At 47.7% G+C, this 27,304-nt stretch overlaps 1 protein-coding gene across 5 annotated transcripts; it reads left to right on the forward strand.

Annotated features, from left to right (window-relative positions):
• SZRD1 (SUZ RNA binding domain containing 1) lies at window positions 1–26,922 on the forward strand. 5 transcript variants are annotated; one of them, XM_059914552.1, is made up of 5 exons: window positions 18–74; window positions 8,218–8,275; window positions 20,057–20,106; window positions 21,854–22,108; window positions 23,744–26,922. In XM_059914552.1, the coding sequence occupies exons 2-5, from the start codon at window positions 8,273–8,275 to the stop codon at window positions 23,844–23,846; spliced, it is 411 nt and encodes a 136-aa protein (XP_059770535.1). In that variant the 5' UTR covers window positions 18–74; window positions 8,218–8,272; the 3' UTR covers window positions 23,847–26,922. The 5 variants fall into 5 exon arrangements, with proteins under 5 accessions (XP_059770514.1, XP_059770524.1, XP_059770553.1 ...); XM_059914561.1 differs by having other exon boundaries at window positions 21,857–22,108; XM_059914531.1 differs by lacking the exon at window positions 8,218–8,275 and having other exon boundaries at window positions 1–74.
• Window positions 26,923–27,304: the final 382 nt, after the last annotated feature.

A 27,304-nucleotide genomic window follows, 5' to 3' on the forward strand; every position in this document is an offset into this window, starting at 1 on the left:
GAGGAGGGAAAGTGGCGAGTAAGATGGAAGATGAGGAGGTCGCTGAGAGCTGGGAGGAGGCGGCAGACAGCGGGGTAAGGAGGAGCCGCCGCCCTGGGGCTGGGCCGGGCGGGACCTGGCGTGAGGGAAGCCTCCGGGGAGCGGGTCTGGGGATGGTTCTCCCCGAGGAAGGGCCCCGCACGCCGGGCCGGGGGCGAAGGAGAGGCCCCCGGCCCCTGAGCGCCGTGAAGGCCTCTTAAAGGGGCCGCGTTCCATTTCTCCCTCAAGCTTTGCCCGGTGCGCCTCCTTCCACCCACCACCCCCTTAGCGACGTGCGCGTCGCCCGGGGCGCCACACCCGCCCCCCAGGGCCTGTTTTCCAGGCGCCCGCTAACCCGCCCCAGGCTCCTTTGATCCTTTCCCAGTCGGCCCTCCCCCCACCCAAAGCACCATTTTAAAGTTCATGTGCTTTGAAGAGGAGCGACACACCATGTGGGGAGGGGGTGCGCGGACCTGGGGCGGCAAGCCCGGCTCCGCAGAAGAGCAGGAGGAGGAAATTGAGTCATTTCTGGACCCCTCAACTCTGCTAAAATCCCCCACTGCTTTGCGCCATACGCCACGGTGGGCGAGTCTGGGGTTTTTTTCCTCTTTCAATTTTACTCTGAGAGCCCGCGGCAGGCTCGTCTCCCGGGGACCCCGCCGTAACGACCGAAAGCCCAGCGGGCAGCCTTTCTCCCCGAGGCCCACCCAACGATCTGAGCACCGGGGAAGGGTCTTGAAGTGTGATCGCCGGGGTCGAGGGGGGAGGGGTGCGATATGTAAAGTAGCCGCATTCCTGGGAGAGGAGGGGGAAAATGGACCGTTCGACTTTGCTTTTTGGAGTTTTGTTTACCTCCACAAGCTATAGGAAATTAGTTTTTCCTAAGCCGAGTAGCCAGTTCCATTAGGTTCGTGTTTAATTTGGTCTTTTCAGAGTATGTGGTTCTATGATGATCCTTGTGAAGGTGGGGAGATGTCTTTTTGTCCTCCCCCGTGTTCGTGTCTGTTCAGTGCTGGCTCGAGTGACATCCACCGTGAAGGTTTGTGTCGGAAGTAGGGCGTGGAGAGCCGAGTGTACCGGGGTAGAACAACAGGACCTGGGTTTTTTTCCCCCAAGCGCCTTTAAGGGTGCTTGTCAACGCTTGAAGAGGCCGAGAAACGGATCCTCTCCCTTAACATTTCCTTGATGTTGAAACTTTGGCGTTGAAGTTTTTCCCGGTGGTGGTTCCGCGCCTCTCTCAAGGTCTTTGTTTCCCACTTAGCATAATTGAGGATTTGAAGAATTAATTCGTTCAGAAGGTATTCGGTACAGCTCTTATGTGCCGACCATCTTTCTTGGATTTTGACTTGAGTAAGGAGAGCAATCGGAAGATTTTATAGGGAGCAACAGGTGTCAGCTAGGTATTTATTTATTCAACAGACATTTTGGAGTGTCTGCTCTGTGCTAGACAGCGTGCTTAGCAGTGACTTTGTGCCAGAGAATTTACAATCTCCGGTAGGGGCGTTTATTGCCTACCACGAATGTGAGTGAATCATTCAGAACCCCTCATGCTGCTTCCTGCAAAAAAGCTTGGCCTACAGTTTGAATATGACTCAAATGATAAGTTTCTTGAGAATCTTGTCCTTTCTTTTTTTTTCTTCACATGTTTCAAAGGGACATGAGTTTCTCATGTTAAGGAATAAGAAAATAAACAAAAATGAAGGTAGGGTTCAGAAATTGAGGATTGCTTTAGTTTTTCAGAACTGTTAAGCTGCTTAGAGATCAGCTAGCCCACTCCTGCATTTTATAGCTGAATAAACACCAGAGATGTAAGATTTAACTTAGATCATTCTGGTGCTCGTCCAGTATTCTTTGTACTGTACTTTACTAAAACCCTTTATAAGTGCCAGGTACAGAAATAGAACCCAAACCTTGTTTCATTGACATCATGAGCAGTACTGCCAAAATGCAAGTTCCCTTATATAGCTTTTATTTAATAGAAATAACCCGTAGAGGTATTACCTTCCTTTAGTAAATAAGGAAACTGAGGCTTAGGGAGTAACCGCTCTTGCTCAAGGGCACACAGATCGTAATTGGGAAGCTGGGATTTGACCTGACTCCAAAGCTGGATTCTTTCTCTAGCATTTTGCTGTCTCCCACCTGGGGACCTATGGAAAATCTGGGAGTTGGGCATTAACTTTCATTTTTCATGTTTGTTTTGGGCTTATATTTGAAGGTTCTCTTGAATTTGATTCCCTTTGCAAATTTCACAAAGGGTCTTGTAAATGTGCACTTTAGAAGGAGGGGATGAAGCATAGTGTCTGTATCACTGGGAAACCAACTAACTATACAGCGTCTTTCAGACGTACCCGGTTGCATATGTAAAAGTCTTAGCTTCAGGTTACCCTGTCTCTCAGCTGATATATGGTAATGAGTGTTAAATTACACATACACAACCCCTTGCAAAAAAATGAAACACCGGGATGGCAAGACTAGCAAATGGGGTTGACTAATTCTAAAAGTGAGCATTTAAACTTTATATAATTTAGAGGCAGTTCTAATCCTTGAAAGTAGAGGCTTTTGGTGATCCCTGTCCTCCAACACCACAAACGAATTTTGCCATCATGCTAGAATTTTTTTCTAATTTGTCAGTACATGTGAGGTCATTGTTTCCTTTGTATTTTCAGAACACTCAATATCAAGTTCTATTGTGTCCTTCAGGGGAAGACTGACTTTGAGAAACACCTCAGATATTCTGTAAATACACTGCTTTATGCTTTTAGTTAATATGGTGAACACTTATCTGATATAAAATTGTCCCTTTACCTGTTCTCCCAAGGAGTTATATCCTCAAAAAAAGGACAATTCAAAAAATGTAACTTACATTCCATTGAGGAAATGCTTCTTTAAAAATATGCTGCCTTTGGGAGAAATGAAAATGTAGAATTGAGTTAATGTTGATTCAAACTCTAAATTGTGTCCTTGTCTTAAGCACATCTCAAGGGACAAATAGCGTACAGTATTTTGTAATCCTCACTCCCCCCGAAATCAGATCAGCAGTTTGCTCAAGTCGAAAAGGCGAAAAGGGCTCAGGTGCCCAGGGCACAGCAAAGTAAGGTGTTTGCAGCAGAGTAAGGATTTTATTGCAAGGTGCCAAGCAAGGAAGTGGGAGATAAGTCTCAGATGCACTCCAACTTGGTCTTTTAGTTAAGAGTTGGTTTTTTGTTTTGTTTTGTTTCTGTTTTTGTTGGTTTTTTGTTTTTGGGGGGTTTTTAGCTGAGCCGCACGGCTTGTGGGAATCTTAGTTCCCTGACCAGGGATTGAACCCGGGCTCTCAGCTTGAGAGCATGGAGCCCTAACCACCCTAACCACTGGACCGCCAGGGAATTCCCTAGTTAGGGGTTTTTAAAGGGGAAAGAGAGGGGAAGCTGGTGGTTAATCATGCTTTTGTGACTTTTTTTTTTTTTAAAGATTATTTTCCAATCAGTTACACAAGAACTACTTTATAGCTACTTTATTTATTTATTTTTAGCTGTGTTGGGTCTTCGTTTCGTGCGAGGGCTTTCTCTAGTTGCGGCAAGCTTGGGCCACTCTTCATCGCGGTGCTCGGGCCTCTCACTATCGCAGCCCCTCCCGTTGCGGGGCACAGGCTCCAGACGCGCAGGCTCAGCAGTTGTAGCTCACGGGCCCAGTTGCTCCTCGGCATGTGTGATCTTCCCAGACCAGGGCTCGAACCCGTGTCCCCTGCATTAGCAGGCAGATTCTCAACCACTGCGCCACCAGGGAAGCCCTTGTGACATTTCTTAATCATAGTTCCAGGAGCCAGGCTGTCTGTGGTCTATGTGCCTCCTGCCCGGTGGTCTGTGACCTGGTGGTCTGGACGTGGAGCCTGCAAAGGTCATCTTGTTCTGAAAACAACTTAGACTTGTGCATCAGTGATGTTATCAGAGGTTACAGTCTTCAGATATCTGGTACTGGTTAATTATTACTGTGCAAGCATGGGGTAGAATTTAGAGGAGGAAAAAGAAAAGGGAGAAGGGAAAAAGTTTAAAATCAAAGCTTTCTTAAAAGCTGGTTAATGGACTCAGGTTCAAATTTCTGATAGTTTGAAGCTTTATATTCACTTGTTGTTTAGACACACAAAAAAGATATGACCTAGTCCATCTTGTCGGTAATGAGCTAACCCAGTCCTAGGGGAAGACAGATGGTACATAAATGGAATTGGACTGGTATTTATTATAAAGCGTTGGCAACCTTTCTAATTCCCTTGCATCTCAAAAGTTGCGTTTTATTCTTTTTCGCAAGGGCAAGTCATGTAGCTAATTGGAAAGAAATGCATCTTGTGTAAGTTAAAGGATACTGGTCTTCTGGATTAAGAATTTAAATTATGTTTACTTTCTACCCTCATTGAGCTAGTCATCTAAACGTTAGCCCTTCAGCAGTACTGCATGGTATATAAGTCTCTAGTAAGGTGTCAGTAAACATGGAATACCTGCTGTATTCCAGGTACTAGGCACAGCACAGTCCAGTGGAGGAGACAAGTGAGGCAGCACTTTCTTTGGCACAGACAGGGTACCGTGGCTGGGATCAGAGACAGTCTTGTAGAGAAGGTGATAAGATTTGAAGGACCAGTTGAATTAAGCAGTAGTAGGTTTGGGAGGGGCAGGTAGAATGTAGGACAAATGCACACATAGGCAAGGAGGCAGTGAGAGAAGAGAATGTAGCTTTGGGAGAGCTACAAGTATGTCCTTCTGGCTGGAGGGGGTAGGGTGTTGGCAGGACTGAGTGGAAAGAGATGAGGCCCGAGAGGTATGCGGAGAGGTATGCAGGGGCCAGATCAGGAAGAGCCTCCTTGTACTTGGTTCTGGGGAGCTTGGACTTTGTCCTGAAAGCAGGAAAGAGCTTTGGAGGCTTTTTTTTTTTTTTTTTTAGCAGAGTAGTGACATAGTTTTTAATTTAAGAATTAAGAGCTTTGATTTGCTTATCTTTCTTTAGAGAAGAGGCCATTCTCACTGAAGTGTGGCTGCCACCTCACTTTGGGGTCTTCAGTGCTACCTGTAATTGCTGTCATCACAGAAGGTGTACAGTGGCTGTGGATAGTGGGCAAATACTAGCTATTTTGGGGCTACCTGGTGCTGATTTCCTTATGTCTGTCCTTACAGTAAAGAAGGCATTTAAGATTTGTGGTATCAGCACAAATCTAGGTGTACCATGCCCAAAGGAGCCATTTCTAAGCTATTTCTGGTCCTTTTGGAAAGACTGAGTTCTAGGCACTGATGTCTTCAGAAGGGACTTTCTATAAAGCAGTTAGTTTAGACATGATTGTGCTGAGCAGTCTGTCCCTGGGACTCTGGAGAAAGCTTTTCACTCGTAGCTGCTCAGCTCTTTTCTTTGAGGCTGCATGGGGGTCTTGTTCCCAGCATGCTCTGGGTATACAAGAGAACTGCCATGGTGCTGTGGGTTGGAATTCGGAAAGTTGCTTTTCCTTCTACAACAGGACAGAATTGTGTGTCTTTCTAAAGCTTTTGGTAAAATCCTCCAAGAGAAAAGGCACTGTTGTCTAGATCTGGTGACTCAAAAGTATTCTTGGGGCCAGCCCTTTCTTTCCAGTTTCCCCCTTTACACTGTAGTGGGCCTCCCACAGTTAATGTCAGTTTCTGGCTGTATCAGTTAGCTAGCCTTCACAAGGTGGAGTGGGTTCTTTCCTGCACACTTTCCACGGAAATAGAAATTTTTTCCTGTCACGACAACTACTGACTTTTTGGTTTCCTAGGAGAAGATTGAGTTTAGCTACTTTTATCTGTGGCCAAAATGCAGAATGAAATGGGTTTTTTTTTTAAGTGGTAGTTATAGAGATTTGTCTTCCCAAGGGTTTTTTAAACTATGCTAGCCTCCGCCAAGCATCCTTCTCCTTAACATCCAGCTCAGCTCTATGCAAGATAAAGGTTAAAACCAGCCACCACAGAAATTAGCAACAAATCCTAACAAAGGTCTGTGTGTACATAAAGAGTCTTATCCCTGAGGGTAAGAGATTTTAAAATGTCCCTCACAGTAAGTTATCCACTCCCCACACGCAAAACTCTTTTCCTTATAAAATGAACACAGGAAATAGTCATTCCTTTCTAAAAGGAATAATAAATATGTACAGATAAAATTGCATTCTTTGGAACTTCCCTGGCGGTCCAGTGGTTGACTCCATGCTTCCAACACAGAGGATGTGGGTTTGATCCCTGGTCGAGGAACTATGATCCTGCGTGCCGTGTGGCGTGGCCAAAAAAAAGATTTAAAAAAAAAGTTGCATTCTTCAGGGGTGTGATCCTTAGATGAGATTGTACAGGACAGTTATGACTCGTGTCTGGAAAGATCAGGACTGTCGTTACTCTTCATAGACGTTGAGAGCCAAATTACCAGCCCTCATGCTCTGGCCTTCTTGGCTTATTAAAAGCATTTGCGACCCTTCAGCTGTCAGTTCTGTTTCTGCTACCTAGTTGCACATCTCGGTGGTGAATGAATACTGCCTATAAACCTGTGAACTCCCAGATCCCACTGGCCTTTCTGAAAGGGCTTCTTAGACAGCATCTTGAGGGCTTGTTACTGGGCAAGTGGAGTGCCTTTTTACGTTCATTATCCCATTCTGTTTCAGTGACCTAGTGAAGTGTAGGTACTATTATTCCTAGTGTCCAGGAGAGGAAATCACATGGTCGGTCTCAGCCGAGGCTTTTGGCATCCTGAGCCTACACTTAGGGATCTTTTTGGACAGTTTGTTTACCTTTGCTTCTTGGCAGATATTTAACTAGTTAAGTGCCTTAGGATGCTTAGTTGCTAGTTCCTTTGAAGTATTGTATTTGTTTTGCCTGGGATTGACCTCCTGCTTCTGTAACCTGGATGACGAGCTAATAAATTTTGTGTATCTGAGAAACTTGAACTCGGTGCTCAAGAGCCAGAAGGACAGTGCTGCTGTTAGCTGTTAATACTAAGAACAGTGACTGCAAGTGATATGCTGGTTGAAATCTTTATGTAATCTTTTTTTTTTTTTTCTGGCCTACTACGCAGCTTGCAGGATCTTAGTTCCTGAACCACGGATTGAACCTGGGCCCTTGGCAGTGAAAGTGCGATGTCCTAACCACTGGACCGCCAGGGAATTCCCTGAAATCTTGATTATAAATGGGAAATAACTTTTTAACATCTAGCCAAGCGGAGAGAGAGAATGTAAATAATTTTTGCTCAGATCTCTTGAGAAGATTGAACATCTCTGCTTAATTTTTGCTCAGATCTCTTGAGAAGATTGAACAGCTCTGCTATCTTAGGATCCCTTTATCTGTACTTCACACTGCCAGCCCTCGGGTATTCGACCTATACACTTTTTGGGGTGCACATTGTTTTTTAAATATTGAATCTGAATGCCTTTACCTGGGTCTTGATTCCTCTCAGTCTCCTCTCTTCCATAGTCCCCACCGCATATTACCTACCTACATATTGTGTTACCTGCTGTGTTTTGTCCTGCCTGCTTTATTGATTGACTTGGCCCTGGAGGCGTTGTTTGCTGCGCCTCCTGAGTGTGTGATTCTAACTAGCCTTTGGTGAAGGCGCCCTTGGGTGTTTGAATAAAACCTGGTGTTGGGGGGTGGTAATAGTGACTTTGCTCTGTCCCCCAGTCTGTATGCCTAATGTTTCCTTTGGGAGAGGAGACTTGCTGTCTTCATTCTAAAAGGTAGCAAGAAAGAATAGGTTGCCTCTGCCAGTCAATGATGCACTTCCACCCTCCATGGCAGGAGAAGTCAGAAGTCTAGGCTAAGGGTTCAAGTGCCATGTCTTGAGTTTTGGGCAAGTCACTACCTACTGTCAACGAAAAAATTAATCAATAGTCAGTCTAAGAAAGAAATGGAAAATTTTACTCTAGCCAACCTGATGATTATAACCCGGAGACAGTCTCTCAGAGAGCTCTGAGAACAGTTCTGAAGAGGTAAAGGGAGAGGCCAGTAGATGTGTGATTTTGGCGAAGGGGTGCATGTACTTCAACCACACATCTTGGTAGAAGGTTACTGCTGTTCACGAGAAACAGGTAATCTTAGTTAATGGTTTTAGTGCTTTCTAAGTATGGGGAGATGTGAGAAACTGGGTCCATAAAATTTTCTCCTGAAAATATCTGAGGGCCATTTCTGCCAGTTTTCCCAGAGCACAAAATACCTCATCCTGATCTTCACCCTGAATTCTTTTCAGGTGTATTGTAGGTCAGTGACTGCAGTGGCTAATGGCTTGATTCTTGCAGAACTGGATGGTAGGTAACATTCTTTATTGTATAATCCCTTCCCTTTCGGTCTTCATTTCAACCAAGGTTTGGGAGGCATTTCCTGACCAATTTGCCCCATGGCGCTAGGAATGCTCATTCCCAGGTCAGGTGAGGATTTTGTTGATAGGCCACTTAATGTGCTATTATTCGACTAGGCCCTGTTAACAGTAACCAAAAGCTTCTGGACCACCTGACTTACTAGCCTGTTATGGTCCAGGAAATGGTTCCCTCTTGTTGCTTCTTCCTATATCTAGGGTTAGACTATTACAGTCATTGATCTTACAGAACTGTATATCTGGTCAGTTGTTTCAAGTGACCTAGTCATCATTAATTTTGTTGGAGGCTCAGTCATACATTTGGTAGTGCAAAAAATTATAATCTTGTAAAGCAGGTAGAATACAAGTAATAGAGCTAGTAACGTTAATAAGGTCATAAGTAAGTATTTAAGCTGAGAACTTGCATTAGGTGCAGCCCAGTATCTCCCCAGGTTGTCCGACCAGTCTGTTCTGCACCAATCAATGTGTTTAAGGAAACTGACATATTGGCATTGTACATAAAGTTCACCGAAGATGTCTGCATGTACAAGGCAAGTGGTAGGTCATTCTGACTCCTTACAGGATTGAGAAAGGAATGTTATCTACTAAGGAGGGGCGTAGCCCACACCAGAAGAAAAGTGGATCTTTACGGTTGAGCAGGTATTTCTGCAGTTGGGAATGTGTGGTTAATGCATAATACAGGTGCACAATGCACACTATAAGGGGAGGGAGGAGGCCCAAATGGGCAGAGGAATCTTTTGTGTTTAAATTTTTCCTGTTTTGTCTTAAAATAATTTTTATTTCATCACTACCTTTCAGCTTCGTTTTTCTCATTTGTAAAATTAGATTAATAAAATCTGCCTTGCCTGGTGATGAGAGTTAAATAAAGCATTGAGTAAATAAAGCATCATTCAAAGACAATGCTGGAGCAGAGCGTGTTGTTGCTCCGAGTGTGAGGGCTGCTCTCCAGCCATTGACAGTGTGGCCTCTGTCCCATTAGGGTGCAACAGGACTGGCTGAGGGGTCCCTTTCTTGGTGCCCCAGAGGACTAATATGTATATTGTTTACTCTAAGAGTTGTATTGCTTAGTGTTGTATGAAAAGGGAAAGGAGAAAGCAATAATAAACATGGAGAAAGGGGACCCCCATTAGACTCTGCTTCCTGTTTTATTCCAGGGGTTGGGCTCACCACCGCTACTCCCACCCCTGCCTGTTCCACTCCTTTAAGGTAAGGGACTGTGTGGATTCCCTCCCCCATGGAGACCCTCTGAAGAGGCACTGGAAGCAGAATAATACATTGTCTCAAGATGGCAAGTTACAGAGTTTTTGAGGGATACATCTAAATTGCTAGGCCTGGGGCTTCCCTGGTGGCGCAGTGGTTGAGAATCTGCCTGCCAGTGCAGGGGACACGGGTTCGAGCCCTGGTCTGGGAGGATCCCACATGCCGCGGAGCAGCTGGGCCCGTGAGCCACAGTTACTGAGCCTGCGCGTCTGGAGCCTGTGCTCCGCAACAAGAGAGGCCGCGACAGTGAGAGGCCTGCGCACTGCGATGAAGAGTGGCCCCCGCTTGCTGCAACTGGAGAAAGCCCTCGCACAGAAACGAAGACCCAACACAGCCATAAATAAATAAATAAATAAATAAGTATAAATTGCTAGGCCTGTTCTGGAAATTTGTTCCTTTGGGGCACTTCTTAGATTTAAGATCTGGACTTTGGAATTGAGCTCTGCTGTAGTCCTTCCTCAGGCACTGTGGGCTTGCACTCACCTGGCTTGGGGTGCGCAGGCAGGCAGGGTTGGTGATCCCTGTCAGTCTTTATTCTGCTTCTTAGTTCCTGCGGCCACACACCAGCCACACTCCTGAACCTTTTTGCTTCCTCTTCTTGAGGTTTAGGGTTCAGTTCGCTCACTTACTAGTTGAGTAACCTTAGGCAAGTCAGTTAACCTCTGAGCATGCAGCAGGGGTGCTGTACATCGCTTGAGTTGTGGTGAGGATTAGGGTGGTGAAGGAAGGACCTGGTGCCTTCCTTACACATACCTGTGGCAAGTGTTTGGAGAGTGCGCGCCCACCACCACTACTGTGAAGTGCTTAAGGCAGCCTTAGATTTTATTTGAAACATGGAGAGTGTCACTGCCTTTGGATCCAGATAGACCCAGTTCATATTCTGGCTCCACCCCATAGTAGCTGTGGAACCATGGTCAGGTTACATACCCGCCTCTGAATTGGTTTGTAAATCATTTGTAAAATGGGGATATATCGCTAAAATCTTGTTTCATAGGATTGTTCCTTGATTTATGTGTTGGGTACTGTTTTAGGCACCCCAGACAACTGCAGTGAATGAAGTTTCTACTCTCATAAAGCTTACTTTCTAGTGCAGAAAGATGGACAATAAATAGTAAATAATATTTTATACACACACACAATGAAGAAAAATAAAACATAAAGGAGCATAGAAAGTGACTGGCAGGAGTACCTTTTTTGTTTTTTTATTATTTATTTATTTTTTTAATTTTTTTTTAATTTGGCTGCGCTGTGCGGCTTGCGGGATCTTAGTTCCCAAACCAGGGATTGAAACCGGACCCTCGGCAGTGAAAGCGTGGAGTCCTAACCACTGGACCACCAGGGAATTCCCCAGGAGTACCTTTTCTTAAAAACGGTCAGAGAAGGCCTCTCAAATAAAGATAGGCTGAGAGAGCAAGCCATGTAGAAGCTGCAGAAGTACATTGCAGGCAGAGGGAACGCAAGTGCAAAGGCTCTAAGGCTAAATTGTGCCTGTTTTATCTAGTAGGAATGGGTGAAAGAGAAAGTGGCAAGAGATGAGGTCAGAGGTAGCAGGGAGCCAGATCCAGTAGAGACTAGGAGGCCATGGTGGAGATCGCCTTGAAATAGGAAGCCATGTGAGGGTGTTAAACAGAAGTTAACTTGGTTTTTAAAAAGGTAGTTTTGGCTGCTGTGTGTAAAATAAACTGCAGGGGCAAGAATGGAAGCACAGAGACTAATTAGGATACTATTACAAATGACCATTCAGGGGCTGTTGGTAATTTGGACCAGGGTGGTCACAGAAGCAGAAGTGTTGAGAAAATTCAGGGTACATTTTGAAAGTAGAACCAACGAGATTTGCTGATGGTGGGTGTGAAGGAGGCATCGAGATGAGTGCAGAGTCTTTGGCCTGATCCCTAGAAGACTGGAATTGCTGAAACGGAGTGGGTAAAGGGACTGTGGGAGGAGCAGGTTTGGGTGATTGGGTAAAATCAAGAGTTGGGTTTTGGACACAAAAGGTTGAGGTACCTTTTGAAATCCAAGTGGGAATGTCAAGTTGACAGTTGTGTATCAATGGTTTTAAAGCTGTGGAACTAGATGAGATCAGTTAATAAGCCAGCTTGGATACAGAAGGGCAAACTCCAACCTCAAGGGATCAGGAGAGGAAAAGGAACCTATCTTGTTATAGGAGAAATCAAATATGGAATGTGAGAGGGAACTACCAGGAGAGTAGTGTCTGGAGGCTGAATAAAGAAAATGCTTTATGCATTCTATATATAAAAGCTTACTTCAATTAATGGACTTCCCTGGTGGCACAGTGGTTAAGAATCCGCCTGCCAATGCAGGGGAAACGGGTTTGAGCCCTGGTCCGGGAAGATCCCACATGCCGCAGAGCAACTAAGCCCGTGTGCCACAACGATTGGCTCTAGAGCCCGTGAGCCACAACTAGTGAGTCCACGTGCTGCAACTACTGAAGCCCGTGTGACTAGAGCCCGTGCTCCACAACAAGAGAAGCCACTGCAATGAGAAGCCCGCGCACTGCAACGAAGAGTAGCCCCCTCTCGCCGCAACCAGAGAAAACCCGCGTGCAGCAACGAAGACCCAACGCAGCCATAAATAAATAAATAAATAAGCAAGCAAGCTTACTTCAATTAAAAAAAAAAATGCTTTAAGGAAGGAGCATTGAGCAGTGCTGAATGCTGCTGAGAGGTTGGGTGAAGATTTGGAATTTACCAGTGATTTTGGCCAATGACTGCATGTCTTTGGCAACTTCGACAAGAACAGTTTCAGTGGGACAGTGGGGCTTAGAGAGCTGGATTGAAGTGAGGTGGTGAATGTTACCCAGAGCAGGGCCTGAGCCAAACATTGGGCGCTGGATGAGTGCTAGTTGCTGTTATGCCAACATGACAAATAGGATCCACCAAAGTAGGTCTTGCACATCAATACACACCATGCCTCTTGGGTCCTTAAGGCACTCAGTCAATAGTTGCCGACAGATGAAATGTACAACAGAGGCACATCTTATTCTAAGGTTAGATCTAAAGCAGTGTTGTCCAACAGAAGTATCATGCAAGCCACATAGGTAATGTAAAATTTTCTAGAAGCCACATTTGAAAAGTATAAAGAAAGAAGTGAGGTTAATTTTAATATTTTTAATTTAATCCAATATACAAAGTAGTATCATGTCAACATATAAATATTGAAAATATATTAATGAGCTATTTTACACTCTTTTTTTTGTACTAAGTCTGGGAAGTCTGCTGTGTATTTGGCACTTAAAGCACGTCTCAGTTTGGATTGGCCACATGTCAAGTGCTTACCAGCCACATGTGGCGGTCACCACTGCACTGAGTGGTATAGCTGGATCTAGTGCAGAAGAGAGTGTGCCCAAAGGATTCCCTCTTCCTGGGCAGGCGCAGAGAGGTCCAGAAAGCTGTAGCAAACTTGGAAAAGAAAGCAGGAACTGGTTGTTCCTTATGAGCAAATATGAATTGTTTGGTCTTTACAGTGTACCACCCCAAAGCCCTTTGTGGTTTTCTGGTGTGCCTAAGTTCTTCCAGTTCATATCTTGCTGGCCCTAGGAGTTACAACTAATTTTATGCAGTAGCTTTTTGAGTAGTGTTGATACCAAATATGTTTTGTTTTTTTGTTTTTCTGGGTTTTTTTTTTTTTTGGCTGCTTTGGGTCTTTGTTGCTGCACGTGGGCTTTCTCTAGTTGTGGCGAGCGGGGGCTATTCTTCGTTGCGGTGCGCGGGCTTCTCATTGCAGTGGCTTCTCTTGTTGCGGAGCACAGGCTCTAGGCACACGGGCTTCAGTAGTTGTGGCACGTGGGCTCAGTAGTTGTGGCTTGAGGGCTCTACAGCACAGGCTCAGTAGTTGTGGCTCATGGACTTAGTTGCTCCGCAGCATGTGGGATCTTCCTGGACCAGGGCTTGAACCCATGTACCCTACATTGGCAGGTGGGTTCTTAACCACTGTGCCACCAGGGAAGTCCCCAAATAATAAGAACCATTGCTGACTGCAGCTAAAGTAATCTCAGATGGTTTTCCAAACCTAGATTTTTTAAAAGAGAGATGGATCCATTATCAAATACCTTTCTAGATTTGAATATCTCCATTTAAGAAGTATCTTATTTGGGGTTCCTTTTTTCTTTCCCTCTATTCATGTTTTCATTCTTTCTCCCCAACTTTTTTATGCCCCTTCTCTTCTCCTTAAAACTCTAGTCCTTTAAGTTTCTGCAGCTTTCCCTGACTTCTCATGGCAGGCTCGTCCCCCCTTCATTTCTCTTTTCAAAACACTGTTGATACAACCAACATGGCAACTGTGGTTTATCTGTCTTCTCCCACCTGGCTAGGCTCTCCTCATCAGCGGGGATTGCCTTACTCATCTCTGGGTTTCCAGCTTCTAGCACATCTCCTACTTTATAGTAGGTTTTCCATAAATGCTCGTCTCCAGCTTTTTTTATCACAGTAAAGCAAAAGGAAAATGGCCTTGAGATACATTAACAAAGCGTAGACTTCCTTAGGTAGGGAGGGAGCTTTAGAACTATATCCTGTGCCCTACAGTGGCCCACATAATTAAAGTGGAATGTTTTCCTTGCTTTGGGAGTAACAGAGGAAGGAGGAATGTTTTGTGGGAAATGGAACCTTCAAACAGACTAACCTGCATCTGTATTAAAAAGGCAGCTGATGGCCTAGCTGTGCCCCCACAGGTCTTCTTTGTCTCTCAACTTCTGATTTCTGCCTTTTGCTTTTTCTGAATTACCCGATCATGTTTGCTCAGGAGTTGAGTTGATTTTTTGAACTTGACAGTGATCCTGAAGCATCACTGTAAAATCAAACCTGGGGTGGTATGACTTTGGGTGCTTTCCTCCCTGTTGTTAGTCGGGGGAGGTAGAATAAGCAGAAGCATTGGAGACGGCCAGCCCCACTGGGGCAGGACAGTGTCACTGCCATGCCACTGATGTAGAGAAACAAGGCAGGGATGAAGCACAGAGTTACACAAGTCGATATGAAGGTTGTTTGGAAAAGTCTCTATGGATTGCACATCTGGACTTGAAATGACCAGTGGTGCACTTTAAAAGTTACAGAGACCTTTTTATCCGGTTTTAGACCAGATTTTGCTGGTTGTCCCCATGAATTCTTTTTGCTTTATTCCTGAATGAAATTGAGGTCCTCATGGAAGGAGCCAGAATTCCATCCTTGTGTGTGGTATGGAGACACCAGTGCCTTTCTGGGGAGACTGCTCTCCAGGAGGCCTTGACACAGGCAGTCTTTTAGCCAGGGGAATGGGCCCTGATATCCTGCCCCAAACTTAAAAGAGATTAGGCCCCGCTTGGGCACTTCCTGCTATGGTTGGAGTTCGGGAGCCAGAACGTACTTGGAAGGTGGTCTCACCATCTACTCCTTGACAGCGTCTTCTCTTTGCTTTTCATCAGGACCTGTCAGGCTCTGGTTCTGAGAGAAACACTTGTACTTTCAGGACTCCTATCTCTTCAGATCCCCCCAGTGGTCTGCTTGTAGATGCATGCTCCCCAATTTGGGACAGCTGGACGAGACCAGATGAGCCTGTGGGGCATAGTGGTTCACAGGGAGCCCAAGACCAGTCATTATTCCTTGAATCTGAGAGGAAAATCAGAAAAGATCCTCTTCTGAAATGGAAACTGACAAAGAGAGACAAACTGTCCCGGAAAAGTCACTTAAATAGTAACTGTTGCTGATAAAAAGATGTTATTTCCTAACTCAGAGCCAAGATGTCTTAGACCTCCATTCAGTACAAGATTACTTGGATTCTTTGGAGTTGTGTTGGCTGCATTGGTGACCAGAGGATCTGGGTTATCAGAGAGAGGGGTGCTGTGGTGGAGCAGGACACGGTGCGGTGGGGGCCCTGGGGAGCTGGTAGCAGGAGGTCAGGCTCCGGAAAGGACAAGACACCTCCCCCCGCCCCCCAGTGTAACAGATCAGGATTTGAGTTTGTTCACTCTCTCCTGCGAGTGTGGCTAGTATGAATCAGCTTCACCATCCCTAGGTGAGCTGATAAAGTCTGTTTTTTGAGACAGTAAGCTGTAATGGTGCTGTATTTGCTGTACTTTACACCGAGGCCCAGAATAACCTGTTTCTCTCTTCTGCCTTTTTTTCCTCACCTCTTACCTTCTCACTTTTCTTTTTTCCTTTCTCATCCGCCTCTTAGTGTTACAGGAGTGAGGCTCTCACTGTAGTCTGCCTGCCCTTGCACATACATCCTGGTCCTCTTTGTTGCTTCTGCTCCTTTTGAAGGTTGTGGCTGGGTCACGGCTTAGGCTGTTTGAGGCGTCTCCTCCCCTCCCATGCTTCCATTCCCAGCTCTCTGCTGGAGGTTCACGTGAGCATAACCATTACAAGACTAAGGGCCTCGGCAGCCAGTGAAGCTGTGCTGCTTCCCTGGGTGAGCTGAATTTGCAGATGTTGATGTCTTGTGTCGCTCACCCGGTGGCTGTGGCTGTGGCTGTGGCCTCCCCTCTGCCTCCCATGAGGACCAGCCCATCCAGAACCACCTTGCTCCCCACTGTGGCTCTTCATGACCTCCTGCCCCCATGCTTGCTTTCTTTATGGTTTCGCTTGTTCTCTCAGACCAAGAATCATGTACCTCATTTTTGTAGAGGGGTAGTTCCACAGGAGAAGTGATACCTGTGCTTGGTAACAAGAGATCTTTTGTTTAGGATTTTGACCCAAAGAGAGGAGGCCACCCCACTTAGCAGAGAACATCATCTTCTGGAGTCTCTTCACTGCTACTTGACAAAAAATAAAGAGCTTTTCTGGAAGGAGAAGCCATAGGAAATCAAACTTTCTTAGCACCTCCCCTCTGATTGCTTATGCCCTAAAACTTGCCTTGTGCCCCGGTGACACTTCCTCACTCAGAGCTGAGTTATGAAGTGATGAGCTTATGGGTTTCTTTCACTAACACAGAAGTCCTCGGTCCTCTAACACAGGAGCCTTGACCTTGGGCCGGGCCTCTGTGCATCCTTTTAAAAAGAGAAGGTGCCCTTAGATAACTAGACTCTTCGTTGGGGCCCACACCTAGATGCTTCCTCACACATTCTGAGGCCTGTTTAATTCCTTTGGGCTATTGCATCTCTGGAGGAGACAAGCATTCTCCTTGTAGTGCACCCTGTAGGAAAGTTTCCACTTGGTCCAGCTCTTCAGAGCATGAGTCTGAGAGCAGATTGATCGCAAAGCCTTGTCCAAGGAGAGAATGGACTGACTCATGATACCTGGACACACTCCATAGTGAGATGCAGTGCCCTCTCCAGCTGCTGGCAGAGCACCCCTCTCCTGCTTGGACGGCTCTGAGCGTGCTGCTGTACAGCTGGCCATCTGGAGATGGCCAGGATCCGCGCTCCGCCAGAGAGCTGTTGGGTTTATATCTTGTCCTCTCATCTGATGGAAGAATTCCTCAACTCTGATAAACCATCCTGTCTGACGCGATGGAGATTCATGGGAGTATTAGTTATTGGAGTGCCAGGGAGCAGTGTAGGATTCAGGGGCTATATGGAAGAGGGGATCAATATCTAATGGCTTTAGCAGCATTTCCAAGGGTTTGAGCACTCGTGGGGGTGTGGCAGCACGGGACAGGGCCTCCAGAGGCCGTAGTTCTAGGGCTGCCTCCATGATGTACTACCTTGTGACCTTGGCTAAGTTCCTTAACCTCCCTGAGCAACTTGCCCTCATCTGACAGAGAGGGATACAAGCTACTTTGTTTATCAAACACGGTTGGTATGCCAGTAAATGAGTGTTTGGGAGTGTATTGACAGCCATTAAGCATTATAGTCCATATGCCCTCTTGAAGGGCTTCTTTCCACCCAAGCTGTATTTGCTAGGCTTGGGCAGATTCCCCGTCTTCCCTAAGACCCTAGAGAAAGAAGGAAGCGGTTTGCCTTCCTGAGAGGAAACCCGGATGGGACCTCTCAAATTCAGCCACTGTAATGTGTATTTTTCCACAGTGTTTTAAAAAATCAGCTAACGTATTAGGCCCATTTGCCTCTTACGTCTTATTTGGCCCTTACGGAGATATGAAAGCCAGAGTTCATGTAATGACGTTTAAAAATTTAGAGTTTTCCTATAAAAATCTCCTAAAATAGCAGCTCTGGCCCTGTCATCCAGGGCTTGGCTGCCTGTCTGTAGGGGGAACGAGTGTTCTTTGGTACCTCATAGCCCCCTCACCTCCTCACTGTGCTCCCTGCATATGGAGTTTGGTTCCTTGCCCGCCTGTGGAAGCATTTGATTTTGACCCTGTTTGAAGACACCTAAATCCCACAGATGTGAAACCTTGCACTTATGATGGAGAAACTTGAATAGGAAGTCTCATCTTCAGATTGGAGCAAAATGATAGTGTGGAATTTTAAAACTGCAAGTTATTTATGAAAAGCCCGTAAAAGGTAGTGGGCATTAGACTAATGTGAAACATAGTATTTCCTCAGGCAGTAACACTGTTATTAATACAAAAATTTAGAAGAATTACATTACTGACTGTGCTGTGGGCATAGATTCTCTTTGAGTGCATGTCTGTCTGTTCACAGAAAACATCTAGGTCATTCTCTTACCCTCCGTGCACCATTTCTATTCAGTCATTAAACAGCCATTGGGTGCCAACTTGTGTTCCATGCTTGAGTGAGAGGTTTTTGTTCTTGTGGCTTCCTACCCCCTCCCTAGAGTTGATGGTGCCCTCAGAATACAGTTTGTTGTGCTTGCCTAAATATACTTTGGGTCTTTCATAAAAACAAAAAATTTTAAACACAACTCAGCATCAATCATAATGAGTGTCAGTGTCAGACTCGATTTAAATTCAGCTTCATATGGTTAGGCTAGCTTCATCTTGCTTACAGGAAACAAAAATAAGGACATGGAGAGACAAGAAGTAAGAGAGGAAAACATATTCCAGGGGATACTAACCAAAAAAAAAAAAAAAAAAAAAACTGGCATAGCTTTATTAATGTGAAATAATAGAGTTTAAGGCAAAGAAAATGACTTCACAATGATAAACTTTAATGTATTAGAAGGAATAATTCTTGATTCTTTCTGTAGTCCATAGGTCAAACCAATCAGTAAGAATGTAGAAGATTTGAATAATATGGTTAACCAGCTTGAACTGCACAGGAAATACAGAGCATTTGTGAAAACTAGCTACACGCTGGGCTCTGAGATGGAACTCAGCAAATTTCAAAAACTTTTTACTAAGGTAGTCATTCTTAACATTTTGCAAGTAACAGACTCCTTTGAAAATCCCATCCATCTTATAAGTCAGGGTTTCTCAGCCTTGTCACTGTTGACATTTGGGGCTAGATAATTCTTTGCTGTGGGGCTATTCTGTGCATTGTAGGATTTTAGTGGCATCCCTGGACTCAACCCACTAGGTGCCAGTAGCAGCTCCCCTCCAGTAATGACAACTAAAAATGTCTCCAGACGTTGCCACACGTACTGATGGGCAAAGTCACCCCTGGTTGAGAACCACTGTTATAGATCTACTCTCCAGAGAAATACATAATTTTGCATAATCCAGTAGCTGGGTGGTCTTGCCCTTGCTGGTTGGTGGAATGTTTTTTAAGAAAAAGCAGTGGGACAGCCAAGGAGCCTGGAGGTTTGGGCTGTGCTCTGCGCACAGCTTCCCTGTCCCGTGCATGGAGGCTCGTACACTAGGCTGTGGAGGAGTTCCTGGTGCTGAGGGCCTGAGGACTCTGACTTCCATTCACTTCCACAGATGTTAGCCTTCTGTTTTGTTCTAGGCCTTTTGCTAGGTGCTACTCACAGAGTTCAAGTCCATACGAGTAAGAAAAATAGATCATAAAATATGTGACACATATGATCATGAGGGAATGTGAAAGGGAGAGCTTATGTCTGAGGAGCAGGTGATTAACTGTATGGGATCAAAGAAGACTTCAGAAAGAAGAGGTGGACATGCAAGCTGGGTTTTGCAGGATAAATGGGAGTTTGCAAGGGGGCAGAGATTGCAGGCAGGCGGATCAGCACGCTGGGTTCTGGGGGTTGCCACAGTTCGGTTTTGCTGTGGTGTAGCACAGGAACAGGGAATGTGTGGGCGAGGCATGCTTAGGAGCTTGGACTGGATCCGGCAAACAGTTGAAGTGTTTTAAGTGGGGAAGTGACACAGTCAGACTTAATGTTTGGAAAGTTGATACAGGTGGCTCTGTGAAGGACTGATTGGTGACCAGACCAGGAGACTAGTTGGAGGCCATGCAAAGAACCCAGCTGAATGATGAGGTCTAGAACTCTCACCGCAGCCACGGGGATGGAGGGAGATGAACCTGCAGGGAGTCAGGGCCCCAAATCCCAGAGTCTCATAAAGGGAGGGCTGCATCCCTTACTTCAAAGGACACAGTAATGTCCCTGGTCAGAAAGGACACTGCCCTTAGCTCTGAAAATAAAGACGTAAGTTTTTATTTGAGAGAGATTTTTTTCCACTTTTTATATACATTTTTTTCCTCTAGGAAATAGACAGACGGTTGGAAAAAAAACTGAAGATCACACAAAAGGAGAGGTAAGGCTGCTGTCTGGTCTGAGGGCTCACGCTCTCTGCCGTGAGAGCTGGGCAGTCAGTGGTGTTCTCCAGCTGGCCGTTAGATACCGGCAGGTCAGGCTCCTGGGCAGCGAACCCTTCCCTTAGGGACACGGTGGCTGCGGCTTTGGCAGTGAGGCTGGAGTGTTGCACCTGCCTCCTGCCTTAGTGGGCACCCTGTGTGAGGTGGGGGGTGACAAGTCAGAAGGCTTGGGCTTGAGGCCTGACTCTGAGGTTTGGAGCAAGTTGTTTCCCTTTTTGGACATCACTTTCTCTCTCTGTGACACGAGGAGGTTGGACAGAAGATTTCCCTGGGCCCTCCGTGACTTGGTGGCTTGGGGCATTACGAGGGTATCCTGGAAGAAAAGATTCTGGGGAATTCTTCAAGACCTTTAAGGATAGCTTTTTTCCCCCACCCAGGCAGCAGAGGAAGTGGGTTTCCGAAGCAGGTGAAAGTTGACTTCAGCAGTCTGTCTTTGCCCTGGTAACCTGTCAGCTTCCCGCAGGGACAGGCGGCAGGGAGGAGGAGGAGGGGAGGGCCTCTCTGGACTTGCCTGATGGGCTGCACAGCCGTCCCCAGGGAACTGGGGGTGCCCTGCCCGTCCGCTGACTTTCCTGGCTCCCTGCCTCTGTGATCCGAGTGCTGCCTCCTTATGTGTCTGCTTATCTCAGCAACCACACTAGGGCCTGGTTGCAGCCCCCTGGCCATGCTGTCCTGTCCCACCCAAGACCTGTTCCAGCTCCCGTGGCAGCAGCCCTCCAGTACCTACTCCTCCTGACAACCACGGCTCTGAAAACAGGCCCCTGAGCACTGTTTGGTTTTGAAGAGAAGCTAGTTGACTGCTCTGGGGAGGGTCTTTGTGGCTGTTGAGGGGTGGCCGTTCCTGCCTGGATCCCTTGTTCTCCTGTGGCTTTTGTTTCTTTCCCTTCCTGTGTCGTTTTCCTCCTCCCCTTGTGGACACATTGCCCGATGTGCACATCTACCAGCCTTGGACAGTGCTTTTCCTTTGAGCACTGCCAAGCACTGTTTCCAGGGTCGTCCTTGACCCCAGCCCCGCCGCGTCCAGCAGACCGGAGAGCCCTGGTGAGGGAGGGGTCTCTGCTCAGAAGCTCTTCTGAAGAGACCATCCAGTGTCTGGAGTAGCTTGTCTCTGGGAGGCACAGGACACTCACCAGAGGCTGAGGCAGTTTGGTAAATCCTGTCTTGATGCCAGGCAGGGACGGCGGAGCTGGCTCCTTTGAGTGTTCGGTCTGAGCGCATGTTGTGGGACCTTGACTGGGAGTGAACACTTTGCTGATCCCCAAGCTAAGGGGCTCCCACCGCACCGGCCTGTTACACGCGGGTCTGTGTAGGGAAGCTGGGGATTTAACTGAGGCCATTGGATTCTGGACAAGAAGTGTTTTGCCACAGAGGCCCAACAGTGGTTGATGTGACTTTGACGAACACGGGGATAGAAGTCCCAGAATGAGGTGATGTTCCTGCCCCCCTTGCCTGGGGTTCGGTCTGAGGAGCAGACCTGTGGGCTGCGTGAGCTTAATGGGCAAGGTTGCTCTTTTGAGAAACCCTTCTTGAAGAGTGAGAATTTTGATGTCTGGTCAGAGGCCAGAGAATAACGAATAGAATTCGGAGGGGGAGGGAGAGAAAAGTGGTGAGGGGTGGGTGTGGGACATGGATGGGGCCTCTGTAGTCAAGGGTAGGACTTGTGAAGCTGTGTTTGCTCTTTGTCAGCAGGAAATCCAAATCTCCTCCCAAAGTGCCCATTGTGATTCAGGACGATAGCCTTCCCACGGGGCCCCCTCCACAGATTCGCATCCTCAAGAGGCCCACCAGCAACGGTGTGGTCAGCAGCCCCAACTCCACCAGCAGGCCAGCCCTTCCCGTCAAGTCCCTAGCGCAGCGGGAGGCAGAGTACGCGGAGGCCCGGAAGCGGATCCTGGGCAGCGCCAGCCCCGAGGAGGAGCAAGAGAAACCCATCCTCGACCGGTGAGTGTAGCTGGCAGGGGTGACCTGCCAGCCAGACCTGACCACTCCATCAGGCCACCTTGAGGAGGAGGAGGAGAGTGGCCTGGCTGCCTGCAGAGTAGTGAGAAGCAGGCAGAATCAGGGCTGGAACCATCGTGGCTGCAGCTGCCCACCCCGGCTGGTAGGGCTGGTTTGTTGTCTGCACTGGCTCGGGGACTGCTCTGAAAGCTTTGCTGGCATGCTGCCTCTACAGGCACCAGGGGGCAGTGTGGCATACAGGGTAAAGGCATGGACTTGGAGTCAAAATCAGCCAGTTTGAGCCCATCTCTGCCACTTAACTTCTTTTTTTTTTTTTTAATATAAATTTATTTATTTATTTATTCACTTATTGGCTGCGTTGGGTCTTCGTTGCCGCGTGCAGGCTTTCTCTAGTTGTGGTGAGTGGGGGCCACTCTTAATTGCAGTGTGCGGGCTTCTCATTTCAGCGGCTTCTCTTTGTTGCGGAGCACGGACTCTAGGCATGTGGGCTTCAGTAGTTGTGGCACGCGGGCTCAGTAGTTGTGGCTCGAGGGCTCTAGAGCGCAGGCTCAGTAGTTGTGGTGCACAGGCTTAGTTGCTCCGCGGCATGTGGGATCTTCCCAGACCAGGGCTCGAACCTGTGTCCCCTGCATTGACAGGCGGATTCTTAACCACTGCGCCACAGAGGGAAAGTCCCTCTCTGCCACTTAACTTCTGCTTAACTTAGACCTACTTAACCCCTCTGTGCCCTCGTAGCCTAGTCTGAAAAATGGGATAATGATCGTACCTGCCTCGTCCATTTGTTGTGCAATTAAATAAGTGGGTTCTGGATGTTATCTTTTGGGTCTTACAGTGGCCCACTGTGATGTTTCTGTTAATTTTCTAAATTCTTTTTTATTCCTGGCATTTTTTATCTTTGCAGTCCTAGAGGTTGTATTATGTAAGTTTGTCACCTCCTGGTAAAGCAGTATTTGTTGAAACAGCCTCTTTCTAACTTTGAGAATCCTCCTTGGAGGATTCTCAGCCTCGGTATATTCTGGGACTTGAAGTGCTAATCTGTACCTTATTTCTACGCCTTCATTATTTTGATGGACTTCTGTTATCTCTCCTGTAAGCCTTCGTTTGGCAAAGTAGAAAAAGTCCATTTTCTTTTAGTTTTCCATAGTAATATGAGTCAACCATTAATCCCATGATTTGGAGAGAAGCAGGAGAGCAGCAGTGGCGGGTGCCAGGTCACTCTGATGAGCTCTTGGTTAGAGGTCTTTACCTTGGCCCGACCTCTGGGGAGTCTGTGCCATGGAGTTCTGTGGAAGATATGCTATCCACGGTCACTGCCTCTGTACAGGATGGGCCCTTGAGCACTTCCTCTGCCTCCGGGTGAATGATGGCGAACCAGCCTGTGGGGAAGAGTGCTGCAGGCACTAGAGGTGAACATGGACCGTCCACCCCACCTGCTCTCAGGGGCTTCCCAGCTTGGAGCTGCACTGAGTCTGCTTGCCAAAGAAGCAGGCTCAGAGAGCCAGAGTTGGCTAATAGCCACTGTGACTTCTGCCGCAGATGCAGAATTGGTTGATTTTAAGATTTGCGGGCCTCCTTTATACCCTTTTTCAGGCCTCACTCTGATCTTCTTCCCTTCAGGCCAACCAGGATCTCCCAACCCGAAGACAGCAGGCAGCCTAACAATGTGATCAGACAGCCTTTGGGTCCTGATGGGTCACAAGGCTTCAAACAGCGCAGATAAACGCGGGCAGGGAAGGATGCCGCCGCCACCGCCGTCACCACCTCCTGGGTCGTCCGCTGCGGGTCGCACTGCCGTGGCAGACAGCTGGACTTGAGCAGAGGGAACGACCTGACTTAACTTGCACTGTGATCCCCTTTGCTCCGCCCACTGTGACCTTGAACCCCATGCACTGTGACCTCCCTTCCCCCCCCTTCCCACTGTGATTGGCACGTCTACAAGGGCTGTCCCAAGTCAAGGGAAAGGGAAAGGGTGGGGGTTAGAGGAGGGTTGGGGGGACCCACCAAGGACTCAGAGTAGAGTCAGACAGTGCCACTTGGCCGCTTGGGGTGAAGCCAGTGCCAGCAATAACAGTTTATCATGCTCATTAATTTGGGATTTCAAACCACAAATGAGAACTCCCATCCACCCACCCTCAAGTGCATGTCTTCATCACTTAAAAGCAAGTTCCATTTTGAAAATATCCTTTCTTTTTTTTTTTTTTTTCTTTCCTTCCTATTTTTGTTTGTTTATACAAATATTTGATTTGCAAAAAAAAGTACATGGGAGGGGTTTTAGCAGTTTAATGAATTTTTAATTGAGAAAGGGTAGTTTGGTAGTCTACTTAAAAATGTTTCTGGGCAATCCACTAGAAACATTAACCAATAGGATTTTGGTGAGCTTAGCTTCTGTATTCCTACTGCCGCCGAGAAAAGGGGCAGGGCTCTGCAGCCCAGGACAGATGAGCACCCCATGCCTATACCTCCCTCCCACCAGCTAAGTCCCAGAGCATCTGGGCCCTACCTGGAGACTGGGCTAGCTCTATAGGCTCAGAGAGCCTGGGGAGGGTGCCAACCCCTCACCTTTAGTATTTTGGGAGATAGGGAAAGTGAACAGACTTTCCCTTCCAAAACCCCTCAGGGTGGTTCCCTACCAGCTGGGCTTACTACTTCTAGAAGAGGGCAGGGAGTGAGGCTGCGAGCCTTGCTCAGTATTTTGCTGTCAGCACAAGGAAAGCCAGGAGAGAGTCTGACTCCAGGACTCTGAGCCTCCTGCCGAGTGTGGTCAGAAGGTAGGTGGGTCCTCCCACTCCAGCAAGGCTTAGAACTCTCAAGGGTCTGTGGAGCGCCATCTCTGTTGATGGCATCAGCTCAGTAACTCTACCCGGTACATTTCCCTTGTGAAATCACTGCCTTGGGAGCAGACCATTCTGAATAACATTTGGGGAAAGACAAGCTGTGCATTGTAAAGATTGGTAATGACAGACTGGTTCCCCATAGGCCTAGGTTACCCTCGACCCCTTTTTCCAGAGCAAGGGCCTGGAATGAAGGCAGTTTCCCCTCTGTCTTTGGAGCCTGGAGATTTGCGTTGGCTCTTTGAGGTGGAAGAGGCTTAGGGGGCCCAGCCCAGAGCAGCTGTGTGTGTACAATCTGGCCCCTCTCAGGCTTTCTGATCTCTTCCGTTGCACTTCGCCTTATGTCCCTCAGCCAGCCAGATGGCCTCCTTGCTCAGCAGATGAGTTTTGGAGTGGTTGGTGTGACATTTGTGATTAGGGCAGCTCGCGGTGGCCAAGGTGGCAAGCTAGGTCTTGCAGGCTCACTCCGCCTTTGGTTTGCTGGCTCTCAGCCTTGCCCTGTGGGGATGTCAGCCGGGCCCAGCAAGCCTTGGCCCACTACATCTTCCCATTAGGAGGAAAGGTCAGCTGTCGGTTAAGTCAGTAATTAGTCCATAGCACAGGCTTATAACTGTGTGAAGCCAGGATATTGTCCGTGAGCAGAGCTGGAACAAAGCTTCAGTCAGTAAGAACCCGCAGAACGTTGAATGGTGCCCACATGCTGTTCTGAGGGGAAATGACCTCCAGGAGTGGGCAAGGGAGAAGGTTGCTGCTGTCTTTACAGTTCCACTGCCCTGACCAAGTTTCCGCATTCTAAACGGATAGTGTCCATCCCTCATGTAATAGTGGTTTCTGGCCCAAGATGAGACTCTCCTTTTCAGCTGGAGAAGGTACAGAGGTGGGCCAGGTGGGAAGGCCAGAGTGCTGATTGCTCAGCTGTCGGGACCACCTGTTCTTGCTCCCCTCCTCTAGTGGGATCCAAGGGGAGGCTGGCTGATGGGTGTCTGTGGATCGAGGATGTAGTGGGGACTGATGCTCCCACCTCCCTCCGGCCAAAGATGGGGCTCTGCCCGCTGTGTGCCTGCCACCACCCATCAGCGGTCATGTCCTGGCTTCCCAGATGGAGATGTGACAGGCAAAATTTTAAAGAGAAAGAAATGAAAACAGGAAACTATTGTGTTGGGGGGAGGTGGGAGGGGAGATGAGAGAACGGTTTGGATTTTGTGTGTGTGTTTGTGGGTGTTTTGGGTTTTTTTTGTGGGGGGGGTAGTTGTCTGTAACTTTCCTTAAGTGCTTTTTTTTTTTTTTTTTTTTTTTAAAGTTTTTAAAAGTAAGCTGCAGGCTTTGGCTTGGAAAACCCCAGGGGAGTGGGGGGCAGAAACCTGAGGCTGCTGCCCCTTTATCTGCCTTCACGGTACTGTCCCCTTCCCCCAGCTCCTCCCTGACTCTGTGAGCCAGGCCTCAGACCTTCCAGCTAACCGCTTCCCATGAGCCACTACTCTGATGTCAGCCTATAACCAAAGGAGCTGGGGGTCTGGGCCTGGTGACCAACCCTTCTCCGCCCACTCAGTCAGGGTGCTCCCCACCTGCAGGCAGGAGGCAACACCCTATCTGCTACCATCAGCCCCTTCCAGAGCCCACTGCCTCACCCCGCCCTGTCTAGCCCAGCCATACCCTGCTCTGCCCCATCTGGGGATGCTCTGCTCAGGGATGGGCCGGCAGGGCTGCCCCAGCCTCCCTGGTAGGCAGAGGCTCTGGAAACCTCTGGGGTCCTGTTTTCGGCCATGTGATCCCAGGGGTGCATATGGGCCCCTTGGGTATCTGAACAGAAGGGCATGGGAGGGAGGGCCGCACCCCTGCAGTCCTGCTCTGCTGGTCTAGCGGGTAGCTGCCCACCCTACCCCGCCCCGCACCGCGGGCTCCTGAGTCGGCAGATTAAGCATTTTATAAATTGTATTTTAAATACATGTTTTAAACTTGTCAGAACCTTGTCCTCATTTCAGTTTCTGGCCTCCTAACCTCTTGCTCTGGCTGCTTGTTTAACCACTGGGAAGCTATCTCTGCTCAGTCCTGGGGAGGGGCTCTCTCTTTGAGTAATAGGACTGGGGTGGTGTATGGATTGGGGCCACAGACCCACATGCTTAGGCTCCAAGGGAAGGGCACCCCTGGGTCCTGGCCCTCTGTTGGTGAGAGTATGGCTGAGGCCCCTCCCGCCCTTCCACAGGGTCTGTCTGTTTTAGGGGCCAGGGTCTTTCCCAGGTACTTCCCTTATGTTCACCATTCCCTTCAAGCAAGTGGGAAAGAGAATTCCTGCCCTCATGGGGCTCCTAGTCCAAGGCGTGGAGACACCCATCTGAGGACAGTCCCA

The sequence above is a fragment of the Balaenoptera ricei genome, chromosome 1 (assembly GCF_028023285.1).
Source record: "Balaenoptera ricei isolate mBalRic1 chromosome 1, mBalRic1.hap2, whole genome shotgun sequence".
In the NCBI taxonomy this organism is placed as follows: domain Eukaryota; kingdom Metazoa; phylum Chordata; class Mammalia; order Artiodactyla; family Balaenopteridae; genus Balaenoptera; species Balaenoptera ricei.

Coding starts and splice junctions, on each gene's coding strand:
- SZRD1 (XM_059914531.1), top strand. CDS start 24: ATGGAAGATGAGGAGGTCGCTGAGAGCTGGGAGGAGGCGGCAGACAGC. Junction 75..20,056: donor AGGAGGCGGCAGACAGCGGG/GTAAGGAGGAGC, acceptor TTTTTCCTCTAG/GAAATAGACAGACGGTTGGA. Junction 22,109..23,743: donor GAGAAACCCATCCTCGACCG/GTGAGTGTAGCT, acceptor TCTTCCCTTCAG/GCCAACCAGGATCTCCCAAC.